General features: G+C 37.5%; 1 protein-coding gene across 2 annotated transcripts in view; it reads right to left on the bottom strand.

The window, feature by feature from the left end:
* Nucleotides 1-22455, bottom strand: part of COL3A1 (collagen type III alpha 1 chain) — a 50586-nt gene that overhangs the window by 23543 nt on the left and 4588 nt on the right. Inside the window, exons 2-9 of one of the 2 annotated variants that reach the window (XM_065669884.1) lie at nucleotides 9514-9719; nucleotides 7859-7897; nucleotides 7220-7245; nucleotides 7129-7183; nucleotides 4978-5049; nucleotides 1427-1492; nucleotides 907-960; nucleotides 645-698 (exon numbers count right to left, since the gene is read on the bottom strand). In XM_065669884.1, the coding sequence (XP_065525956.1) occupies nucleotides 645-698; nucleotides 907-960; nucleotides 1427-1492; nucleotides 4978-5049; nucleotides 7129-7183; nucleotides 7220-7245; nucleotides 7859-7897; nucleotides 9514-9719 (572 nt within the window). Of the gene's footprint in view, nucleotides 1-644; nucleotides 699-906; nucleotides 961-1426; nucleotides 1493-4977; nucleotides 5050-7128; nucleotides 7246-7858; nucleotides 7898-9513; nucleotides 9720-22455 lie in introns of both variants that reach the window. The other variant, XM_065669883.1, reaches the window with a different exon arrangement.

Below are 22455 nucleotides of genomic sequence, written 5' to 3'. Positions count from 1 at the left end.
CCACTGAAGATAATGGGGGAAATTAGAGCAGGGTGATGGTTCACTAAATGACTGCCTTCTGAAAAACAGTTGCCAATATTTATAAACTCAATTTTTAACAAGATTTTGGTTAAAATCTAGTTTATTTCAGGCCAACTTTTAGGAAGAGATGTTTACAGAAAACTTATTTTTCATGGTGATACACGCAAAATGTACAAAAACTTCAGCTGCTTGTCCTGCCTTGTACTATACCTATTCTTCAGGACTACTAGCTGTGATATAAAAGATGGTTTTAATGGCTTTAACTCTCAAAGCAAGTTTTGAAGGAACCAGACTACTGTCTGATTATCTTTAACTGCTAATTTATTTTGCACCAGATCAAAGTAACATATTTAATGCTTGTTTTCTTTTTCTTCTTCTCGTTTTTATTTTCTTTTTTTTTTATTGTGCCAATAAAGTTGCCCACCAAAATTGAAACTTTTTCGAAATTGACGTTTATATCTAAGCCAAGTCTACATTTTTACAGTCATGTTGTCAAATTGAGAAATAGGGAGATGATAGAAATTCTTAAAAGCAAAGGTATCAATGCACTATGCTGACTTACTATTTAATGAATTTTCTTTCTTCCCATTTATTAATCACTGGATGAATAATTGTGAACTTACATCTTTTCCTGGTGGACCAACTGGGCCTATCATTCCAACAGGGCCTGGAGGTCCCTGTAAAAAAATAATTAATATTAACTATAATAACAAAAAATATTGTCTCCTTCAAATTAAAGATTAGGTGTTATATAACAGTTGCACATTTGACATACATAGTACTAAACAGACAGAATTCTCTCTAAAATTTCAACCCATTCCAATGATGATGTTCCTTGTAGAATCATGCCTTCAACATATACAATCATAGATAATGTATACGTACAGGAGGGCCGGGTTGTCCTGGTTCTCCGGGGGAACCTTGGTATCCAGCAGAGCCCTTTAATACAGCAGAAAATGGTTAAGATGTGAACAATTACATGCATCATTCCATGGTGCTTCTATATTTTGTAATAATCTCTTAACTGTAAGGAAAATAGTAGCCAAAAATATGAACGAATGAGCAGAAGCAAATAGAATAAGCTTCCATGAAAAAAGAATTAAAACTTCAACTCTAAAAAGAGCTGTACATCAAAAACCACAGACCCTTTGTGTGCTCCCTGAATATATATTAGGATTCCCACTTTCCTTTGTCTATTAATATTTGGATAAATAAACATTTGGGAATACTAACAAATGGCAGTGGCATGTCTTAGGAGAATCTTATCTGACACCCCACAGAAAAAAATTTTCAGCATAGTGTCTAAATTTGTCAGTTGAAAATTACCTAATATGTATGACAGAGAAAAGGAGAAGCTGAATTAAAAAGAATAAGAGATGATTATGGAAATGCTGATTTTACTTACAGGGGGACCTGCATGACCAGGTGGGCCAGGAGGGCCACTGGGACCAGGGGGTCCTGGAAAGCCACTCTGTAGTGTAGATTAAAAGATAGTCATAATATTAATGTAATACAACTATAAAGATTAATATAGTTGCAATAGTTGCCAATAACTGTGTAATAATTTTTTACATATTAGTAAAGAGAAAAATCCACTGTGACGTGCACTTAGTGCAGTAAAAAAGGATCAGCATTATATACACACATTGCTAAATACACTGTCTAGTACCTACAGTCTCTTCAGAAAAGGGATCACCGGGTTTCTCTTTGCAGCCTTAGCTAACATATTCCACAAGATATTTTCCGGGCTGATTTTTTTTTCATTTAAGTCACTCTTCCCCTTCCTTAGACACCCAGAAGGATGCCCACAGCTCAACCTTTTAGCTACCTATGGTGGAAGAATAGATAACAGAACTCTCAATTTGTTAGACAGCTGATGAGCTTCAGCTTCTCTGTCATGTAACTGAGCGTTATTAGCCTAACCCTACATCTTCAATGGTGGAGCCAAAGTGTACTAATATCCTTGCTTGCAAGTCTATTGACGCCAGATTTTGCTTTCTAAAACTATTTTTGAAATTTCTCACCTGCACTCAGGAGCAATATTACATATACATAAACAAAACATTAGAAGAACTTTGTATGATAAATTCCGTTTACGACCCTAGACTTCTTAGGACTTACAGGTATATTGAATTAAGGTCATATTTTTGTTACTGTGAGTAAGGCATTTTCACCAATGGAATTTCTTTTGAGCTTTAAAAGTACTAAGCCATAAGAAAGAAATGATGTCTGGACTAACTAAAGGGCTTGGAGGATGAAACCTCGATAATTTACATAGTTTAATTCAAATCAGTAATACTTTTCCTCATTTTAACAGGTAGAAAGGGAGTAAAATATTGAGGAATTTCTCAGTTTGGGAAGAGTGCTAATGTTTTTAATTCCTGTAGCAACAACCATTAAAGCATCTGATACTGCAAAACAGACAACATTTAAAATTAAGACAGTGGTTTACTGCAACTATATGTGGTTCTTTAAAAAAAGTTTTGTTACACTGTTCATGGATTCGACACAGGCAAAACAATTGAAGTATAAAAATTACATGAGAATCAATGTGTGCTGCAGTACTGATAGTATGTTCCATAGCTTAATATTGCACATAATGTGTTTCATAGGATATTTTTAGATTCTATCAGAATAGGTTATGTATTATATATGTTATGTGAACCTAATTTTCATAATACATGATTAATAGTATTGCTATGCTATACTGGTATACCCAGTACAGAATACTACTATACTACGAATATATTATGTTAATACTAGTTCACAGATTGTCTTTTGTCTAAAAAAAAAGAGAATTGTTGTAACGTTTGCTATTTTCTAGGACAAGAAGCACACCAAGTGGCACAGCAGTTAGTTTCTGGGTAAATCAGGTTGCCTTCAATGTGTGAATACAATGACCAGTCCCTTGCTGTTAATTGTTAAAAGTTTGACTGAACATGAATTGAAGCCATCAACTCACCAATTGCAATCGATTGGTTAGACATACAGCTATAAACAAACAAGGCATTATTTTTTTCAAGGTGCACACTGAGGAGATAAACTGATAGGTATAACATTTGCTTGCTGCGGCATTTCTAGACTGTGAACAAATGTGCGTATTTCAGTTAGAGTATGTTCACTGGTGGAAGAAGAAAGACATGTGGAGGTTGTACAAGCAAGTAAAGAGAGACTGTGATGTGAAATACAAATCAGTCTATAAGCAGCGGGAAGGCACCAGGAAGACAGTAATGGAGAGATGTGTGACCAAGAAAATACCAGGCATGGTAACCACCCATGGGGAAATGTTGGTGCTGTAGCTGACATTTTTTATTTCATTACTCTTCCAAATTATTTTAGTTTGGGTATTTATTCAAATTGTTTAAGTTGAAAATCGATAAATTAAATGTATAAATTAATAAAGAAATTAGTCTATTTACTGTTAATGACAAACATTATTTTGTTCTAGCAATTTTAGTCACATCTGCCTGTAACTGCTCTGGTACTTACTTTGCAGTCATGTATGCTGCAATATGAAAGAACATATGAGCTGAGAGTATACAGACAATCCTGGCTGAAGGCATTCTAGGGCTTTTTATTAAACCCAAGTTCAGGGGACAGAGCACAAAAAATCACTAAGAACCTTCAGGGAAAAAATGCCAAAATGGAGAGAAGTAGCCATAATTGTTAACTGAAAGGTATTTGGTTATCTGCCTGGTTCAGCACATCCCATGTTAAGACACCAAGTAGTAAAATGTAGACGACATATAAGCCATGGGCAAAAACTGTGAGGAGCTGAATATTAATAAATGAATAAACAAAGACAAAAACGGATAGCCGAAGAAGACCAACACATGGATGATCATACTAGCAAATGAACAAAGTAGAAATAAAGATATTAAAATAAAGGTGAGAAAACAAAGAACTCTATTTCATGATAAACAGCTGTCATTACTAGTAGAATTTATTTCACAAGATGATCTGATGGAACCCTGAGAAATAACACTGTTTTTTGGAACTGCTTTGGTCTGTTACAACACAATACCCAAACCTAGTTATGCAGCACTGGACTGAAAATGATTATGCTTAATGAAGCAGCAGCCAATTTCAAATAGTAGCAATTCACCACATCCTCTATACAGCAGATCGCCTAAATCAAGAACAATTAATGTAATTGGTGATGAATATCTCTAAATCCCAGTGCCTAAAAAGAAAATCATAAGGTACAACACTCAAATGTATTTTATACAGGAAGCATAGCCCATGCATACATCTTTTAGTCAATCCATGCTTTATTTCACTAAAAAAAAAACCTGTGGAAAACTTGGGCTAGGCCTAGCAGGCAGATACATCATCCTTAGTAGCACAGTCTGAATAGCTGTGGGTAAAAAAATGGTAATTGTAAAAAGAAAAAGTTAAAAGCTTTTGACTGTTTCTGGCATAAAAAAAAAAAAAAGATTATAAGAGGGGTTTACTCACTTGTTATCAGGCAAACTTGAGCTGTGGGAAAGTAAACAAGTATGGGGTATCATACTGACTAAAGACAGAATGCTGCTGAGTGGGTAAAGGAAGATTAGGGACTATGGAAGAGGTTATAAAGTGGTGGGAGGGAAGAAATTTGTAGAATACCAAAGCAGACAAACAAGGAATAAATGCAAGGGAGAAAGGGATAAATATTTAGGTAGCATGAGAAACAGAAACAGAGAAGAAGAAAAAGATAGTAAAGAAAGGAAGAAAGAAACAGGAAAAACAAAAACCCCAGATGACCTACAGTTACTTAATAGAATGATGTGGCCAAGCATACTGCTACTTTACATTGCATTCCACTTGCAGGCAACAGTTATATTAAAACTTATCTTGTTAAATTAAAAACAGGATCCATACATCCAAGGTATAATCTATGAGCAGAAAATTTGTTTGGTTTTGAGTTTTTTTTTTTTTTATTTAAAAGACAGAAAAAAGGCTGTATCATCTTACAATGGGCTGTGGATAGCCGATACCAGCTGAACCAGCTTTCACATCATAGGAGTCATACTGTGGAGAAAAACTCTGTAAAAGAAATAGAGAAAAAAAGAAAGGGGGGGGGGGGAGGGGGAAGGAAAAAAAAGAAAAGAAAAAGGAAAAAAAGGTGACTGCTATGAATCAAATAAGTCTTTTCTTACACTGGTATGGCAAACACATGGAAATAATTATCTGTGGAACAGTACTTGTTTGACATACAGCTGCCACGTATGTAAATAATCCACAAGAGAAACCCAGCCAATAGCTTTCTTTTGACGTCATGGTGATGTTATCTCCCTACACTGTATGCATTCTGTTTTCATCTTGGCAGCTGGGCCTCAGCTGAAACAAAAAAAAATACCATCCCCTTCCTCTTATTCTTGTTTAACTCCTTTTAATTAAGCTTTTCCCCATTTTCTTTATTAGTCTCTTTTCTGAAGAAGTATTTTCTGTTGCACTAAAGACTATAACACTTCGTCATTGTTTTCTTATTTTCTTTTACTTGTGACTAATGAATGTCTCATTTCAGAATATTTGTAGCCAAAAAAAATCTCTTACCTATGTGTAAGTCTGTCCTTTGCTGAATTACAAATAATTTAGTTTACCTCATGTGTGGGAACTTACACATCTTAGAAAACTGAGTTTTATACTTTTTTCCTAATGCCATTTCCCACCTTTCCCTTTCTCCCTTCCCATTCACTATGTCATTCCAAATAATTCAAAGACAATCATCAATTTTGAGCCTAATCAGCCAAGCCTCAATGCTTTGGACAATTTTTTTGAAACAAGTGGAAGCTCCAGTCTAAGGCATGGAGCAAAAATGTGTTCTGTTGGCCTGAGAGCAGATAGCACCTTTGACACATCTGTTTACATAAAATACTGCTTAGAAAAGGAAAACTCTAAATTCTACAGTTAGTTTTTCAAGGAATTCCCATGTAAGCCTCCTAATACATTGATTTTATTATGCAGATACCAGCAAACTCAGTTGAATAATATGGCATTAACACAGTTTATGCGTTCATGGCATGTATTGGTTGAGCAGGAAAAGCTGAATACATGTAGTGCTCTGCCTGATAACCCAAACCACTGTGGCCCCAGTCCCATTGCTGACCAAGTACATGAAGACTCCTGTGCTACTGGAGCACCCTTTCATCAGGATTCAGCCACACATCTTTGATGCAGCATTAGAATGGGGGACTAATTCAGCCTATCACCCTCTCCTTTGTCTGCATCTGCCAACCCAAAACCAGTAGCTCTCTTGGTATACTATCGTGACATCTTCGGAGACTGGTTACCTGATCCCATGGGTACCTCTTCTAGAAGTTTAGTCCTTTAGATGCAAAGCCTTTCAGAATTAATTAAAGCAAGACATCTCTGCTTAGTTTTTGGCTTACCTGGGAGTGGGAAGCATACATGGAAGCTATAAACACTGGTCCATATTCAAAAGTAGCAATTCTTTTAACATATGATTTTTAGCAGTTTTGTGCTAAAGCAATCTCATCTAGTAAAGCTAGGCTTGCTCCATTGGATAGGAGACAAAAAGTGTTAGCTGTGACTCAGATCCCTTAACAAATCCAGCAGCACAGAACTTTTAGTTAAAATCAGCTCTCTTGCTTACTCTGTCCAGCTCTTCAGAAGAGAATTCAAGTGGGTCAGAAATAAAGAGGGAGCATGACAAACAGCACTTACAAGGCACTTCCCTGCAAGCAGATGACCAGTGTTTCAGTCTAGTCTCCGAGAAATGTTTATTTATTAAACATGCATTGGATAAACCATAGGAAACCAAGAGAGTTCCCTAACTCTCTTGAGGGGACATCCTTCCTCCTACACACTTTCTTTCTTGTCAGGTTATTTCTGAATTAGGTAAGTCCTTCCTCAGATCTGGCTCCAAAATATTTTTAAAAATAAGGTAAGGCAGAGATTTAATTTCACTCCAGACAAATTTTGTGGACAAAGCCCAAACCCAAGAAAACACCACCTACCATTCAGCTGTGTTTTTCAAAGGCACAAATAAGAGACAGATGCCACTGAAAGCAAAATATGCATGAAGGTGGAAGGGATAGGTACCTAAAGTATTGCTTTGTATGCTTATGGGCAACAAGGTAGAAGCTCAATGCAATGACTTACGCCTCCACTTATACTGGGACACGACTGGCAGATCCCAGGGGGGCCAGGAGCACCAGGACTCCCTGGCGCTCCTGGTGGGCCAGGGGCACCATTTCTGCCTGGAGCTCCAGGAGAACCCTGCAAAGACACAGAGCAGATACAAACATTGGCACTTGACTCCAACTGCAAGGGTATCACAGAACAAATCCTTCCATTTGTAACTAAGTCTGTGCAATTGTGGTAGGAAACTTTCTCTATTAAATATAACTAAGGCCGCAACTGAACATTTAGGAAAGACAGACAGTAGACAAAATTCACACATGGAAACACTTTGTAGTTGCTGGAGCGTTATTGCAGCTGATCAAACACACTAGAAATATTAAACAGATCAATTCCTAAATCTAAAATCAATACTGATAGTGGAGTCCATAGATTTTAATTTATTTTTTTTCCCTACGGGGAAGAAATATAACAACAACAGCAACAAAAATCTAATACAGTATGGACAAAGCTCTCTCTAAAGTTAGTCCAAATTACTTTGATCTAAACTCTCTCTTCTTCCAGTTTAACTTTTTAAGAGTTTTATTGAAGCTGAAGGGCTAGTTCAAAATAACTTTGTGGCACAGTCCTGCAGATAGTGTAGACATCAGTGAAAGCTGGATATCTCAGCAGCTTGAATGGGATATATAGAACTACAGGAATTTGCTCTTGATTTTGTTAGTTTCCTTGGAAAAGAAAAGATTACACTTACAGGGTCTCCTTTGGGGCCTCGGCTGATTACTCCAGGAGTCTGGAAAGAAAGGAAATGGAACTAAAATAAGAAACAAAACTAAAACCAACACTTCTTCTCTAGGCAAAAATGTGGCAATTAGAAGTCGGTAGGGCTTTGCCATTGTGTCTGATGGGGACAGAAGTCCACTGTGGAAAGCTGTAAGTGACAGTTTTCTTGTATCTTTCTCAGGCCAGCATGTTAAAGTGTGATAATGCAGCTAATTTTAATTTGCCAGATTTACTACTTCTATTTATTTATTTTTCAATTAATAATTCAATTACACATCACTATCTGGATTCTCAATAGTTCAGAACAGTTTTTATGTATTCAGCTGCTAGTCATAGCAGCTTTCAAGGTGGCATTTCCCAATATACCGTCCAAAGTCAGCAGGACAGCTTCCAGTGGGCTGACCAAACTCTTACATACCAAACACAGAGGCTGTAGGAAGTAGTCCACATGTCCTTTAGTGTCAGGAATCACAAAACTAATAAAAGTCTCTAGTCTCAACAAGAGAGGGAGCTGTGCCTCTAGCACAGCACAGTGCCTCATGCACTGAGCATGTCTCCAGCATGCTTGTATGTATCATTCATTTACACCTTGAAAACTGTTCAGTGATATAGCTCCAGTAATTGTGGATGCAGTACAGTTGCACTAACATGGGGCAACTAACACTAGGTGATGTATTTGTATATGACACTTCATGTTTAAGTAGATATACTATAGAGCTCAGAAACAAATCTCCCTTTCTTTCCTGTACACACATCTCTTTCACTCTATTATCTTCTGGATAAGAATCTTCAATCTGCCTGTGGAAATCTATGTACTTTAACAGAATCTCATGGATCTTAAATAAAGATGAAATGTTCCGGTAACCTTAGAGCTCATTATAGCTGGCTCACTTACTGAAAGGGTTTAGGCAGAGGACTTGCATGCACTAGCATTCTTGATTTTCCTGGACTTCAGTTGATGCAACTGATTTACATAATGTTGGTGTCTATAAACAAGATGTGATACATTAGGGATGTAGAGCATGAATCACCTTTTCTTTAGTGAGCATTAAGTCAGCAATAACTCCGCAAAAGGAAAATTTATTCTCGGATAATGTTGACTTGAGTTGATATGAAATGCAGATTTGCAGTATCTTGTGAAAATTGTCTAAATTGAACTCTCTGTTGGCATTAGTTTCATGGATATAGATTGAGCATGCAGTCCACAAATAAGCTGTTTGCATTATTCCTATGCTTCTACATAAAATTAAAAATGTAATGGCTAATTGATGCCCTCTATCCCTTTCTACTATTCATCTGTGCCTGTTGTCTCCATAAAACTGGGTTGAAGGACTCCATGCTTTCAGCTGCATAGCCCAAATTACTAAAAAGTATTTTATCAGATCTGGTACCCGACAGAACACAGAATGATTCCTGAATTTAACAAAAATGATAAAACTCTGTGAAAGTTCAAGCTGGTTTTTTTAATTTGTTTTGGCAAAATTTGCCCATTCTAAGTATTTGCCTACAGTCAGAAAGTAGCAAGCTTAACATTTAAAAGTGTTTAAGAGCATCTAGATGAAAATGAGATTGACATGGATCAAGAAGGTGGCAAAATCAATGTGACAGCATTGAGAACAAACTTACTCTTGTAGGTTGAGGTGTTGTTTGTGGGCAAACTGGACAGCACTCTCCAAAGGGAATTTCTGGGTTGGGACAGTCCAGCTCTTGATCGTCACAGATGATGTCATCACAGAGAACAGATCCTGAGTCACACACACAGATTTGGCATGGCTCTGGTTTCCAGACATCCCTGTCAGCATAAACCTGCCCAAGATGGGTACATCCTGCAACTAGAAATACAGACAAAATAGTTTTCAATTAGATTTCAAATGTGTTTTCCAAATCAAAGATATATAACATGAAAGCTATTGGATACTCTGTTTTATTTTCTACTGTAATACAGTTTACGCATGTGAAGTAAAAGGCAAAATGCTTCTCCTCAGGCATTGGGAGGATCTGTTACATTAATTGCAGTCTGCTCTGAGTGTATAAATAGACATCAGTGGAAATCTCCTGGAGCTGATCCAAAGCCCAATTAAATCTGTGATAATTTTCTGTCTTGAGTAATTTTAATGTCAAACTGAATTACTGTGTAATTAGCAAGTGAATTCCTTGCTGCAGCTAAAATGAAAACATGCCAGATCTCTCAAACAAGTGCATCATTGGCCCCATGTGCCAACATGATCACTTACACATGAATGCGGAATAAGCCATCTGTCCAGCATGCACTCTTGTTGCTAGCATCTTGCATCAAGAGCTAGCACCAAGTGTTTTCAAAGTGTTTTTGAAAGCCAGCTATGTGATAGATGCAAAAGAATGTTCACATTAAATGCCCAAATGGTTTGCAATTATTGTGTCATCTGCCCTATTCAAATGCTACAAGGATCTGCATATTCAGAAAAAAACATTGTTCGTCTCTAATACGTATGGATTTGTGAATTTCTTCCTACAAATATTCTACTGATAAAATTTATTGTAGATAATGAATTTGAAGATACTGGCGAAAACCAGCTTCAAGCATTAAATTGTAGGTTTGGATTTTCTCAGAAAAACAACATCCAGAAAGTTTAAGAAACCAATATGAAAATAACACTACAAATTTAGACAACCTCCTTGTAGGTTTGTAGAAATTATTGGAAGTCTCAGATTGCAAATATAAGTATTAGTGAATATATTAAGTAATGCAATAAGATTTTATTTCCATTAATAATTCAAAATAATTATGTTTATAAACAAAAATTTCTGGTGAAAGGGCTATCTGGGTACCTACATTGTCCTTAAAAATTTAATATCAAATAAGTTACCAACTACACATCACCCTTCAAAAAGAGACAAAATACCAAAAAATGTAATTCAAAGCCCTGACATTAAAATTGGTACTGGCTCCAGACAGAAAATTCTGAATACCACCAAAGAGTTGTAATGGTCATAATTACGTAGTACAAAGCTGAGACCAAATTTATAATGCAGTCCATTCCTATGGGTTATGCAGTCTCTTTTTCTTTTTTCCCATGAGGCATCTTTCATCATGTTTTTTCTCTTTTCCACTACTGCATTAGCACATTGGTCTCCTTTTTCTCTTCACATTCTTTGTTTAACTTTCTCTCTGCATTTGTGGGTATCTTTTTCCATACCCGCACCCATGCTATTTGGCATGGGACACACTTGGATGTGTTTCCTCTCTTCTCATTCTGCTTCTGCTCTGGTCCCTTTATTCTCTATTTGGTTTCATCTTTCCCATAACATGTAACCTTCCTTTTCATCTTCCCTGAATCCTCTTGCCTTTTGTACCTGAACAGTTCACCTTCTTTATTGCCATGTACACAACTGAGCTTAGATTTTCAGATTCTACTCCCTTCTCAGTGTCTCACTGAGCTGCTTTTTCTCACCCATGTTAACCTTTTTCATCTGTCACCCATGAAATACATCACCTTCTCTTATGAGCTCTGGAAGGACAATGGAGAATACAGCCAAGACCTCCTGGCTCACTCTGCGGAGAACCAGAGTGGGAGTCTTAGAGCAGGGTACTGCCTCGTACAGGTGGTTTCTTTCCCCAGTATCAACCCTACTACAGGCTTTCTCCGTCCACCAACTTAGGTTATTTCTGCACTTCAGTTTTAAAAGAAACAAACAGCAAACATTGACTGTCTTGTGGTTGAGTTGGTTTTTACCACCAGCTTGATTAGAACAACAAGATGCAAAAAGCCTCAAAAATAAATGCAAGTGCAGCATTACAAATGAAAACTTGTTTGTAATCTCTCCAATGACACATGGAAAACTGTGAATTATCAAATGCTGAGTAGCTCAGTGTATAAGTGGTTCACAGTACAGAGGAAAACCTCAACAGCAGCATACTGTGGGAGGCAGAATACCACCAAAGATACAGAGGAGGTTGGAGCTTGTTATCCTTTTAAAAGGAGCTGGCTGGATACACCCTGGGAAACACAGGTGGGAATAGATCCACTTCACCCAAGAGATATGTACTTAGCTGTCATTCCACTGAAGTACTTCCCAGCTCCGCAGGTTAAAACATCCTTCTCATTTACAGATGCAATGAGGAAGGTAAGAGATGATTTTTCTTTAGTTTAGGGCAAAATGTAGTTTATACATAATTATTGAACAAAAATACCACGATATAGATCTAAAAGAACATACTACTGTGTGCATATGTAATGTACAGTTATATGAACCGCATATACATATAAAAAAGTGCATAGTGTACACACTTCTGTACCCATAAGATGTGTTTTATTATTTTTAAAATTCACACTTTCATCTCTCAGCACTTTTGCATGCTTTCAAAACCACAATTTTTTTTTAACTGTGTTTAAGACAGCAATTTTTTTATTCACTACTAAATTTATATCCAAGAATTTTCATTTTCATGTCAATTTTTTCTTCATCCTTACTTAATTTTCATTGATTTGTTTTGTTGTTGGGTTTTTTGTTTGTTTTTGTTTGTTTGTTTGTTTGTTTGTTATTTCCAGAGATGTGTTCCTGCTGACTTAATCTTAAGAGGACAGGTCCTTGAACAGGGAGCAAAAAAGGGCCATCTTTTCCATATTTTTGATCTACTGGTTAGAAAAGATTGTTTTCAAGACAGCTGCCCTTTTCTTAAGCAGAGGCTTTTCTCAGTCACCAATTTTTCACATTGGAAATACTCACCTTTCCGCATTTTAGTCAACATTATTGATGAAAATCATGGGAATTTGGAATGTGTCACAAAATGACTGACATAATTTTACAGTAATAAGAAAATAAAGTGGATTTCTCTGCATTTGGAAAAGGTTGTCATTCAATTATTCTACAGTAGATGGCATTATTTAACAGAAGGAAAAGACAAAATTGAAGACATATGGATATAATGACATTTATATTTGCTTCTAACTTTCTGGACATTGTTAAATGAATTAAGAAATAAGCTAGGAGTGCTGTAATGAAAATCACTGTGGCCTTTGGCAGAATGAAAGTATTAAATAGGTTTCCAAAGGAAACTTACATCTGGGAAGACTTAGTCTGTTCAAGACACCCCGTCTGTGCTCAGATGTAGATCTGTGTGTCAGCATGTTATGACATAATGCATTTTGCATTTCTTGTAAAGATTAACTGCTAGCTCCAAAATCCTTTGGAAAAGGAAAGCTGATTTTCTCTAAAGCACTGGCAAGTAACATATAGAAATAACAAGGTTATAAAAAAGCTGACTTAACTACTTCTAGACTTGCAGTAAAACAGTCACATACTTGCCTTAGCCAGCTTTTCTTATTGTTCCCTAAACATATATATTAACATAAAATTTAAAAACATATTAGAACTCAACAGTATTCATCTATGGCAATGCAAAATCTTATTCTTCTTCCCAAAGCCCTAAATATTTTAACTATACAGCACTTCACTTCTCTGCAGTTACTGCAAAGGTTTGTTGGAGGTTTTGTACAAAACTACGTTTAATATCTGAAAGCCTGACTAACTTTGCATTTATGCTGCTTACTTATCATTCACATTTTTAAAGATTTTGCTGTGAGTAGCATTTCCCTGGGTCAGCGTAAAAAGTGAGAAAAAGAAGAAAAGGCAACATAAGCTTTGTCATATGCCGATTTTTAATTATTTCCTATTTTCTAAGTAGCCATATGTAAGTAAGACCAATAATGTAATGTTTTTCTAAGTAGCAGCCATATGTAAGCAGATGAATAGCAAAAGCTGAAAGGAAAATCCCCATTTAGTCTCAGTGGACCTGTGTGGTACATAAAAAGAGCCCAAATGTGCACAGGGGAAAACAAACATGATTGTGGTAGGCTTGAACAGTGACAGATGTCATATGGATCATAATCCTGATTCCCAGGGAGGTGAATGGGAATTTGTTATCTAGTGCTACGACCTGAGAAGATGACCTGTTTTATAGTTGCTTTTGGCTTTGCATTCGTGCAAGTGCCATGATCATGACAACTGCATTTATATGGCCAAAGGGAAAAATCTCCTAATAGTATCCTCAAAAAAACACAGCTTTTCCACTTTGGACAAAGCAAATGTCTAGCTATTGCCTCAGTAGCAGACTCATATATCCCATTTGCAGAGATATGACTAAGTGGTTAGAAATCAAAGAACATCTTGAACTTGTCTGGTTCTGTCTCAGAAAGGGCAATAGTCCACATGAGGTGATTCACTACCCTGCAGCAGCCGCTGGATGGTAGCTTGGGAAACAAAACCGAGGAGCTTTAATCAGTGAGAATGTGGTCACAAACACAATGAGTCAAAGAAACAGATTTTATTCTTATTTAAAGTGAATCTGGCAAAGGCTAAAGCACTGAGATGAAAGAGGCCCTTGCCTCTAACTTTAACTAAATATAAATTCTGTTGAAGCTAAGAAGGGTCTTTCTGTTGCTTCTTGTGGACTTTTAATTGTACAGCGCCTGTGCTTCCTTACTCTGACCAGGTTTTGGTGATTTGTTTTATGGGACGACTACTTCAAATGCATTTTAAAATTTATTCTATAACAAACACATTCATTTATTGTGTATTCCAGCACTGTTTAGGAGATACATTGTTCTTTTTCAGTGGAAATGCTCTAATCCTCTCCTACACTGGAGTAGAGAGAGGAATCCATCTCAGTGTCTGCAGCATAGCAGCTTTCCATTTACTGAGCAGAAAAGAATGCCACAGCGTCTACCTCAAAGCAAATGGTTTGGGCTCCCTGTCTGGTATTATGATGATGTTTATAAGAAAATCAAACATACTTGTTCCATCCCGTGGTCAGTAATGGAAATGAAGAGACTCATAATGAACTAAGTGGCTTGCTGAGCCAGAATGGCCTGGTTTGTCCACATGTTCTCCTGTCAGGTAAGTGCCAAGTAATGAGAGTGTCAGTTTCAGACAGGAGTCAGGAAAAGAAGCAGAAATATAAGAAAATAAATGGTTTAATAAGATTATATTATTTTCAACTGTAGGGCCTACAGACATTCTCTCATCTGGAATTCTCTTAACCAGCTAACTAGTTGAACCCATTCACATGGTGCATGAGGGCCAATTAGGGTGTACTTATCTGTTAGATATTTGCCGATTTAATGGTACTATGGTACTATGCAATATTTTGCAAGGCTCGTCCTCCATTTGACTGGAGCTAGCAGGAATGGAACTTTGATGAAACACTTAAACTCAGGCTATGAAAAATCAGAGCAGGTCCATCTTAAAAATCCTTTCCTGGTCCACATCCTTTAGGAGGAAGAACTGCTATCGGGTGGAATGGAAAAGGAGTATGAATGAAAGGTTCACAGATTTCCTGAGTTTTATAACCAAAAAAGGATGGCTACATCCTGTGCTTTCACACTGAAACCAGAGCTTTCTTACTTCTAGGGACGTTTGTCTGCCAAAAGAGCTAGTGTTTGAACAGTTCTGCCACTGAGCCAGTCCCAGATGTTTTCCTCTCTAAACGCAGTGCAAGAAAGAGAAAGCAGCCATAAAGAATGCTGGTTAATCATAATAGTGCACTTGTCTGTCAGAGGTATTGCAGAAAGGAGACATGCACTGTTTCACTAGCAATGTATAGAAGAGGCTGGATTCTCAGGCAAATGATCATTATGTCATATAGCCAAACTGTTCTTGCTTTTGGACATACCCAATCTGTCTTTCAGATTACAAAATGGAACACACACCCCCAAGAAATCAGGCCTGCACTGGTACAAACAAGTGTTTGCATTTTAAACAAGTCATTGCTTGTTCCATTCATTTGTCTTTATAGGCTCCAAATGCTGCAACCATTCTGCAGCTTTTAGAAATCTTAGAAATATCAGGATTAAAAAATAACCTTATGGCATATTTGCTACCAAGTAAAACACAAAATGCCTCTATTTTCTTTGAAGATTACTGGGTTTTTCCTAATCTTTCAAAGAGTGACTTATGAAAGAACTCTGATTTTTCTCCTTTATCTTCAGAGGGCTATTGCTCTTCTCAAAGGTAATGTGGTCTAAAGTGGCTGAAGCTGTCACATTGTTCTCCCTCAACATTTATGTTTCACAAATTGTTCTATTCAGGCATGCATGTTGACATCCTTGAATTATGTTCTTCATGCAACTTTTAAAGGTCACCCGGCCCCATAAGCGTTGCTTTGAAATGGGGACCAGTGATATCCCACAAGCAGTATTATTACACAACAGCCCCACTAGCTGGTGTTGAGCATGAAAAACAATGGAAGAAAAGTTTTCTTGTTTAAAAACAGCTAATGGGAAAACAAAGTGCAAGGAGGGTTTTTTGTTTGTTTAGTTGGTGGGGGTTGTCTTTGGCAGAACAGTGACTTCAAGCTGACTCATACAAGGGGCAATGTAGAGCAGATCGCTATTATATGTATCACCTTGCTGCTTTCTTTGGGGCTGCCCAGAAAACTGTTATACCTGTTTCTAAACACTGAGAAAAACATCTTATAGATGCAGGAAATGGTTATACTCCTTTTGTTGTTAGCTATTCATTGACAACATCATGGCCTAAATTGTTTGGGTTTTCTTTGTAAGGGAGGAAGATATTCCTGAATGACCATCTATACTGAGATGTTATTCTGGGATTTCCTCTCCAAAGTCCTCTCTTAACAAGTTGACTCTGTAACTCAGTTATATTTATACTCCTGTCTTTTTAGCAGCAATGGATCTCTTTTGCTATACTCTGCAGAATGTGTATCATTCCTTCCTGATTAAGGGTGAACACTGCCTGATCAGAATCTCCCTTGATTTTACTGGCCTTCACATGTTTTTTTCAGTCACTCTTCCAACTGTTGGTAAAATGCCTATGAGATTTTTCCATCCTCTCAGTTTTTACATTATTTTTTGGCACATCAACTTTTGTGCCATTTGATGTCACTCTAAAAATAAGCAACAATCCGCAATTGCTTTTTTTGCGGCTATTTAGTTGTAATGCTGGCACAAATGCTCACTACTCTGCAGTAATCTGATTTTAATGTGCTTCTTGTCTTTAGAGTGAATGACGCCAAATGTCAGCGAGACTGGTATCTTAAACTAAGCAGTAACTGACATAAATTCCAGGTCTTATGTGATTACTTAAGATTTTATCAATTTATTAGTTTCTTTAAACATATATCCTGCCCACTCCTTAGGCAGTCAATACAGACTTCTACAGTCAGAGTCCAAGTATCAAGGTAATATTAATTTTGAACACTTGAACACATGTATACTTCTAATTTTATTCCATAAGAAGCTGGCCTAACGTGTTTCTAAAGAAAAGTGATAGCTTCAAGCTCAACATTACTAGTATCAATGAAGTGGAAAAAATTCCCAAAATTCAGCACAACATTTTTCCAGAACTTAAAAAAAAAAAAAAATAAAAAAAAAATCACCCTGAGAGTATATCTGAAAAACATACTTTTGCATTTCTGATTTCCCCTAGGACAAGGAATAGTTTATAATACTGGAGGGTTCTTTGCAACATTTCTTGCAGTAGGTCTGTCCTGGCATGAATAAAGAAAAACTGGAAAAGTCATTGTGCACAAGCAGGTTTCCCAGACTGTACAAACTCTCTGACAGATCCAAAGCACCATGAAAGTGAGCTTCAGTTTCTGAGCTGCTAAGTGAAAGGGAACCACTGGAAACTGATCACTGTTACAGCTTGCTTTACATAGCACCTCCTGTAAAACACTTACTGTAACTACTTCATTCATGATACTTTAAGCATCTCTTAAGATAAAACCCAAAGGCTCTGGTGGGTGGTGGTGGGGAGGGGAAGTATGTTATTTGTTTTTCATTACCTAACTTTGTAATTAAAATATTTTTCATCAGGTGATTAAAGTTCCAAGTGGGACATTATCTTCTCTTTCCCCTTTGCTCAGTGAGAGGGCTAACAACTTTATACAATACTGTTTGTGTGTTTTGCCTTGGAAGAAATCAGCTTGATTCAATGCTTCTCTCCTGAGACTGAAACAGATGGGAAATCTAACAATGCAGTATAGTACATATGGTAATATCATTTATATTTTCAGATGCATTGGACGATGTCAGCCCCAGCATATCTCCTTGGCCATAGTGAATTTACATCAGAGATGAAAACAGCAGCAGGGGCTCAAATTCTACAATAATATAACTCCCCACACTATTCTATTGATTTCTCTGTAATTTCAGAAGATGGAAGTAAATGAAGAGTTTGGTTCTTGTATTCCATATTCCAGTGATGGATGAATGAACTCTGGCGTCTTGTCTAAAGAAAAGAATCGCATCTTTGGCTGCCAATAAATGAAAGATACTTGTAATTCAGAAGGCTGGGGGCAGGGGAGATTGAGCATATAAAGTATCATTAACCTAGCTGCATCTGCTTGTATCTGTTTGTACTCATTCATTATTTACTCCAATTTATACTAATTCACCCCACATCCATTTTGGACAGTTTGTTGGATACAGATGGCAGTATTTGAAATTCTTCTTTATCTGCCTCATAGAGGATAATAAAATGGCTACTTGTACACTGGATACAATGTTCTCATTGTCACTATCCTAAGGCTACCAAAGTCAGTATTGTGAGGGTTTTCTCAGGGTACAAATGACAATTTTCTTAATTTTGGGGCCACTTTTAAGCATTAAGTTTTATGCCTATTTTTCGAGTGTGAAGAGCTAAGGATCTTCCTAACCAATTCCCTCATCAGGTAAAAATCCACATTTTTGGTCAGCTGAAGAGCCTTCAAACACAGAGCTGACTTTTCATTAGTATCAGAGGTCAGAGTCATTGCTACTGAAGTGGCAGCCTGAAGTCTAGTGCACATTTAGCTCTCCCTGCTCTCTGCAGCAACAATGCCTGCTGGCACAGGGTGAGAATAAACAGCGCTGCGCAGCAGAAGAGGGCTAGAACCAGAGTTTATGTTCTGGACCCCTTAAAAGGTATGAGTGGAAGAGCCTGAGACACAGAACACCTTATAACTGAAGAGGCTCTGTACTTTTTTTTGATTCTTCACTGACAGAAGATTACAACACTCTTTCTTCAGCTGAACTAACAGCAGAAGAATCAGATGGACTTGAATGCCTCCCTTCTTTCTTTTTCCCTCCCCCTACCTCCATATTTATGTTTTTCTGTTCATACAAAAAAAGAGGGATCAACAAAGAGGACCACCCTGCCAATGACTAAGCCACCAACAGCCTTTGAATATTGTGCAAAGAATCTTCAAAATGTCTGAGCAGACTTCAATTGCTCTTTTCAAAGATCTGCAATAGATCTACAATTCCCACTACACAGCCCATTGTCTGTTTTCTCTAGGACATTCTTGTCTTAAACAGCTGGCACAGAATGACTACTGCTCTGTAGGAAAACAAGCCAACACCATACAGTAGATGTAAAGCCAAACAGAGAAAAAAATGTGATTTTTTTAAAGAGAGCCTCTCATGAACATAGGAGTGTTTTTTGAGATAGTACGAATTCTACTTTCACTGCTTATAGCTGAAGGAAAGCATGGGGGATGTAGTTCATTTTCCTTTGATGCTCAGAGTGGATATTACACTGAACATCAAACAAATAACGAGCAATGCTTCCCGTATTTTCCATTAAATAGATTTGGGTGAGCAACTGTTTCTCTCATGTCTGTTTGAAAAAGGAACTACGATTTTGCTCTTGCCTCTTTTTCTAAAAGAAAGTGGAGGGAAGGAAAAGAGAAGAATAGGAAAGGGAAAGAATAAAGGAAAATAGATATTTGCAGCAGACACACACTTCTCACTGGGCGTGAACTGCAGGGAATTGCAGTGGGAACTAATTATGTCCAGAAGTTTTCCAAGAACTGGCAGTGTTGAATTGCTGTAGAAAGTCAGTTCCAGACACAGATCATTCTTTCATATCTACTGCTGCAAACGTGCACAGCATGTTCCTGTGATTCTGCAGCCCTTCACAGTGCTGGTGCTGGAGCTAAAGCAGAGCCTGAAGGCACCGTTGTAGCCCACCGAGGTTTTGCACATGGAAGGAAATTTTTGCTGCCTGGCAGGATAGGAGAAGTGTCTGCGCCACCCTCCAAGATGGAATTCACAGTGACTGGAAGAGACACCAGCTGCAGAAAGGGATGGGTTTCCTGTGGCTATGGATAGCTTTGTGTTATACTGAAGGCCATCCTGGTACAAACTCAGGTAGAGTCTTAAAACTACAAGTCACATCCCCCATTTCTTGAGAACTATATGGGTGCTTCTTTAGCTGTAAGAAAAGGCCGAGGTTTGCAAAATAACAAAACACGTTCAGCTTAAAATATATATCTTTCCATCATGATTGTCACATTCTTGCTGTTTAATATTTTGTGTGTGCTTTCTCCTCCCTGGCATACACCTCTTCATGGAGTACTTGTGGGAATTAAAGCAAAGAAAAAATGTCCAGACACTGTTACAAGAGGTACCGTTTTCACTCTCATTCTGATAGTTCATGTTTAAATGAAGGGTTTCATGTAAATCAGGGAAAATGGAAGTAGTCTCTTAGCTAATCTGAAAGGAATCTCTTCTGCTAAACTAAACAAAGCCAGAAGTCCCAGAGATGAAGTTTATCCAAACTAAAGCCAACAAATGGTTGTTGTTGGAGGGGGTTATATCATGTTTTCCATTGTCATTTTGACATGAAACAGGCAGAGGCTTCCACTTCACAAACTTGGAGACAAGAAGATTGTCTCTGAAGTGAAAATAAATAAATAAAAGCAGTGGTTGCAAGTAGAATAGGTTTTCTAAAAGCAAAATGGAGAGAAACTTCCTTTACAAAGTAATGAGAAAGATGAGAAAAAATACAGACTGCTTGAAAGTGTAAATGAAAAATATCATTTACTGTGCCTCTGCATGAAAAATGAATTGCTCTACCATCAGTGTTGGAACTCATTCCTCTTTGCACATTTCCAGTGTTTAAGACAGGATAAGCACACATCTCTATCTCTGTTATACTTACAGAAGAGACTTTCTAACTCCTGTAATATATAATTTTCTACTGCCTGTAAAGATTCGGTTCATTAGCCACAGCCAGGAACACGGTGAGGGTTAATCTTTGAAACTCTTATAGAGTCTCAAAGCAATGTGAGAAATATTAATGGCATGGTCCCTATACATAAATACGGGAATTTCCCTGAAACACAAAGTGTCTGACTGTGCTGAATGGAGAAAGATCAGGAAATTCTCTGGGAATTCCTTACAGATTTTTCCAGGGACAAACCACCTCTTGTCAGGGGAGATGGAGAGAGGACTGACAGTAAAGCTTCACAAAACCTGTACAAATAAAAAAATTCAAAGGAAGAAAGAAAATCTATGGAGAAGTTGCTGTCCTGGAGCAGTAACTAAACCAGGGTACTGGCTCTGGTATCGAGCAGTAGCATGGTCATGGGAAGCCAAATGCAGTGAGTCACGATACAGCATCTCTGTAACAAAGATAACATCACCATGAGCCATACAGCCCCAGAGAGCCTCCTCTCCAGAAAGAATCTGTTAGATCCCCTAGATTGGAGATGGGCAGCAAGCAAAGGGCCAGCGGCTGTAGCATTCTTCTGCATCCATCCATGCACCCCTCAACATCGTGACCTGAAGGTATAGAAGCAAAATACACTTCCACTTTCTGCACCACTCCTGGAGAAGGAACTGCATATATGCCCAGTTCTCCTTTTGCACAAGGTATATTATCATAAATATGTCAAAGGAGGGGTAGGCTGGTAAAGAATTGCAGCAGGTAAAATGATAACACATAAATTTTTGTTCCTTTTTGGGTTGAAGGTTATTTTTCAATCCAAAATCACAGCATTTCAAAATTGTAGATGTACAGGTGGTAGATACTGAACCCTAAACCATGTTAAAGTTGTGCAATTCACCAACCCACCACAAGGAGAATACTCTTATGGTTGTCCTGTTGAATCAGAAGATTATATATACACTTTTCAAGTATGAGTTTTATATTTGAGGGTGTTGCCAAAAATACATTGAATTTTGGTCCATCACCTTGAATTTCTGCAATGATGTGGGAATCTAACCCGGTTACTTCAACACAACGCACTCCCCAGCCCCCCAACCCCCATTTTGTTAACATCTTATCTTTCCCAGGGCCAATAGGTTTTGTTTTCTTAGCCAAGAACTTTGCCTAGTTTCTTAAACAAGCATGACTAAAGGCCAGCATAATCTGAAGTATTAATGGACATGACCATAGCACTAATTTCCACTTCTGTGGGTTTTGATGAATTATTACTTCAAACCAACAAATTAAAATTTGCAACTCTTACAGCAGCTGTGGCTTGTGCTCTTCTCCAGACTACTAATCTACCACAGAAACATCAAAAGCAATATAATTTTCACGGTGCCCACTGGGCTGGGAAAACACACTTTGTTTCCCCTGCAGTTAGGTTTCACCTTTTAACTTTGAGGAGATTGCTTTTAATCCAAAATGCTAAATGACAGACTCCATCATTTCCATTAGTGACCTACAGCATATTTTCCTAATTATGAATTCAGGTATTTCCCATTTTCTGTATAATTCTGATTAAAAGAAGGCTTGAACAATATTAGCACATAACTGGAACAATGACTAATAGATCCATGTCAATCCAGTTTACCA

This window comes from Lathamus discolor, chromosome 3, assembly GCF_037157495.1.
Source record: "Lathamus discolor isolate bLatDis1 chromosome 3, bLatDis1.hap1, whole genome shotgun sequence".
Lineage (NCBI taxonomy): Eukaryota > Metazoa > Chordata > Aves > Psittaciformes > Psittacidae > Lathamus > Lathamus discolor.
The sequence above is the reverse complement of the archived record's forward strand: the minus strand, read 5'-3'. Positions and strand labels throughout refer to the sequence as shown.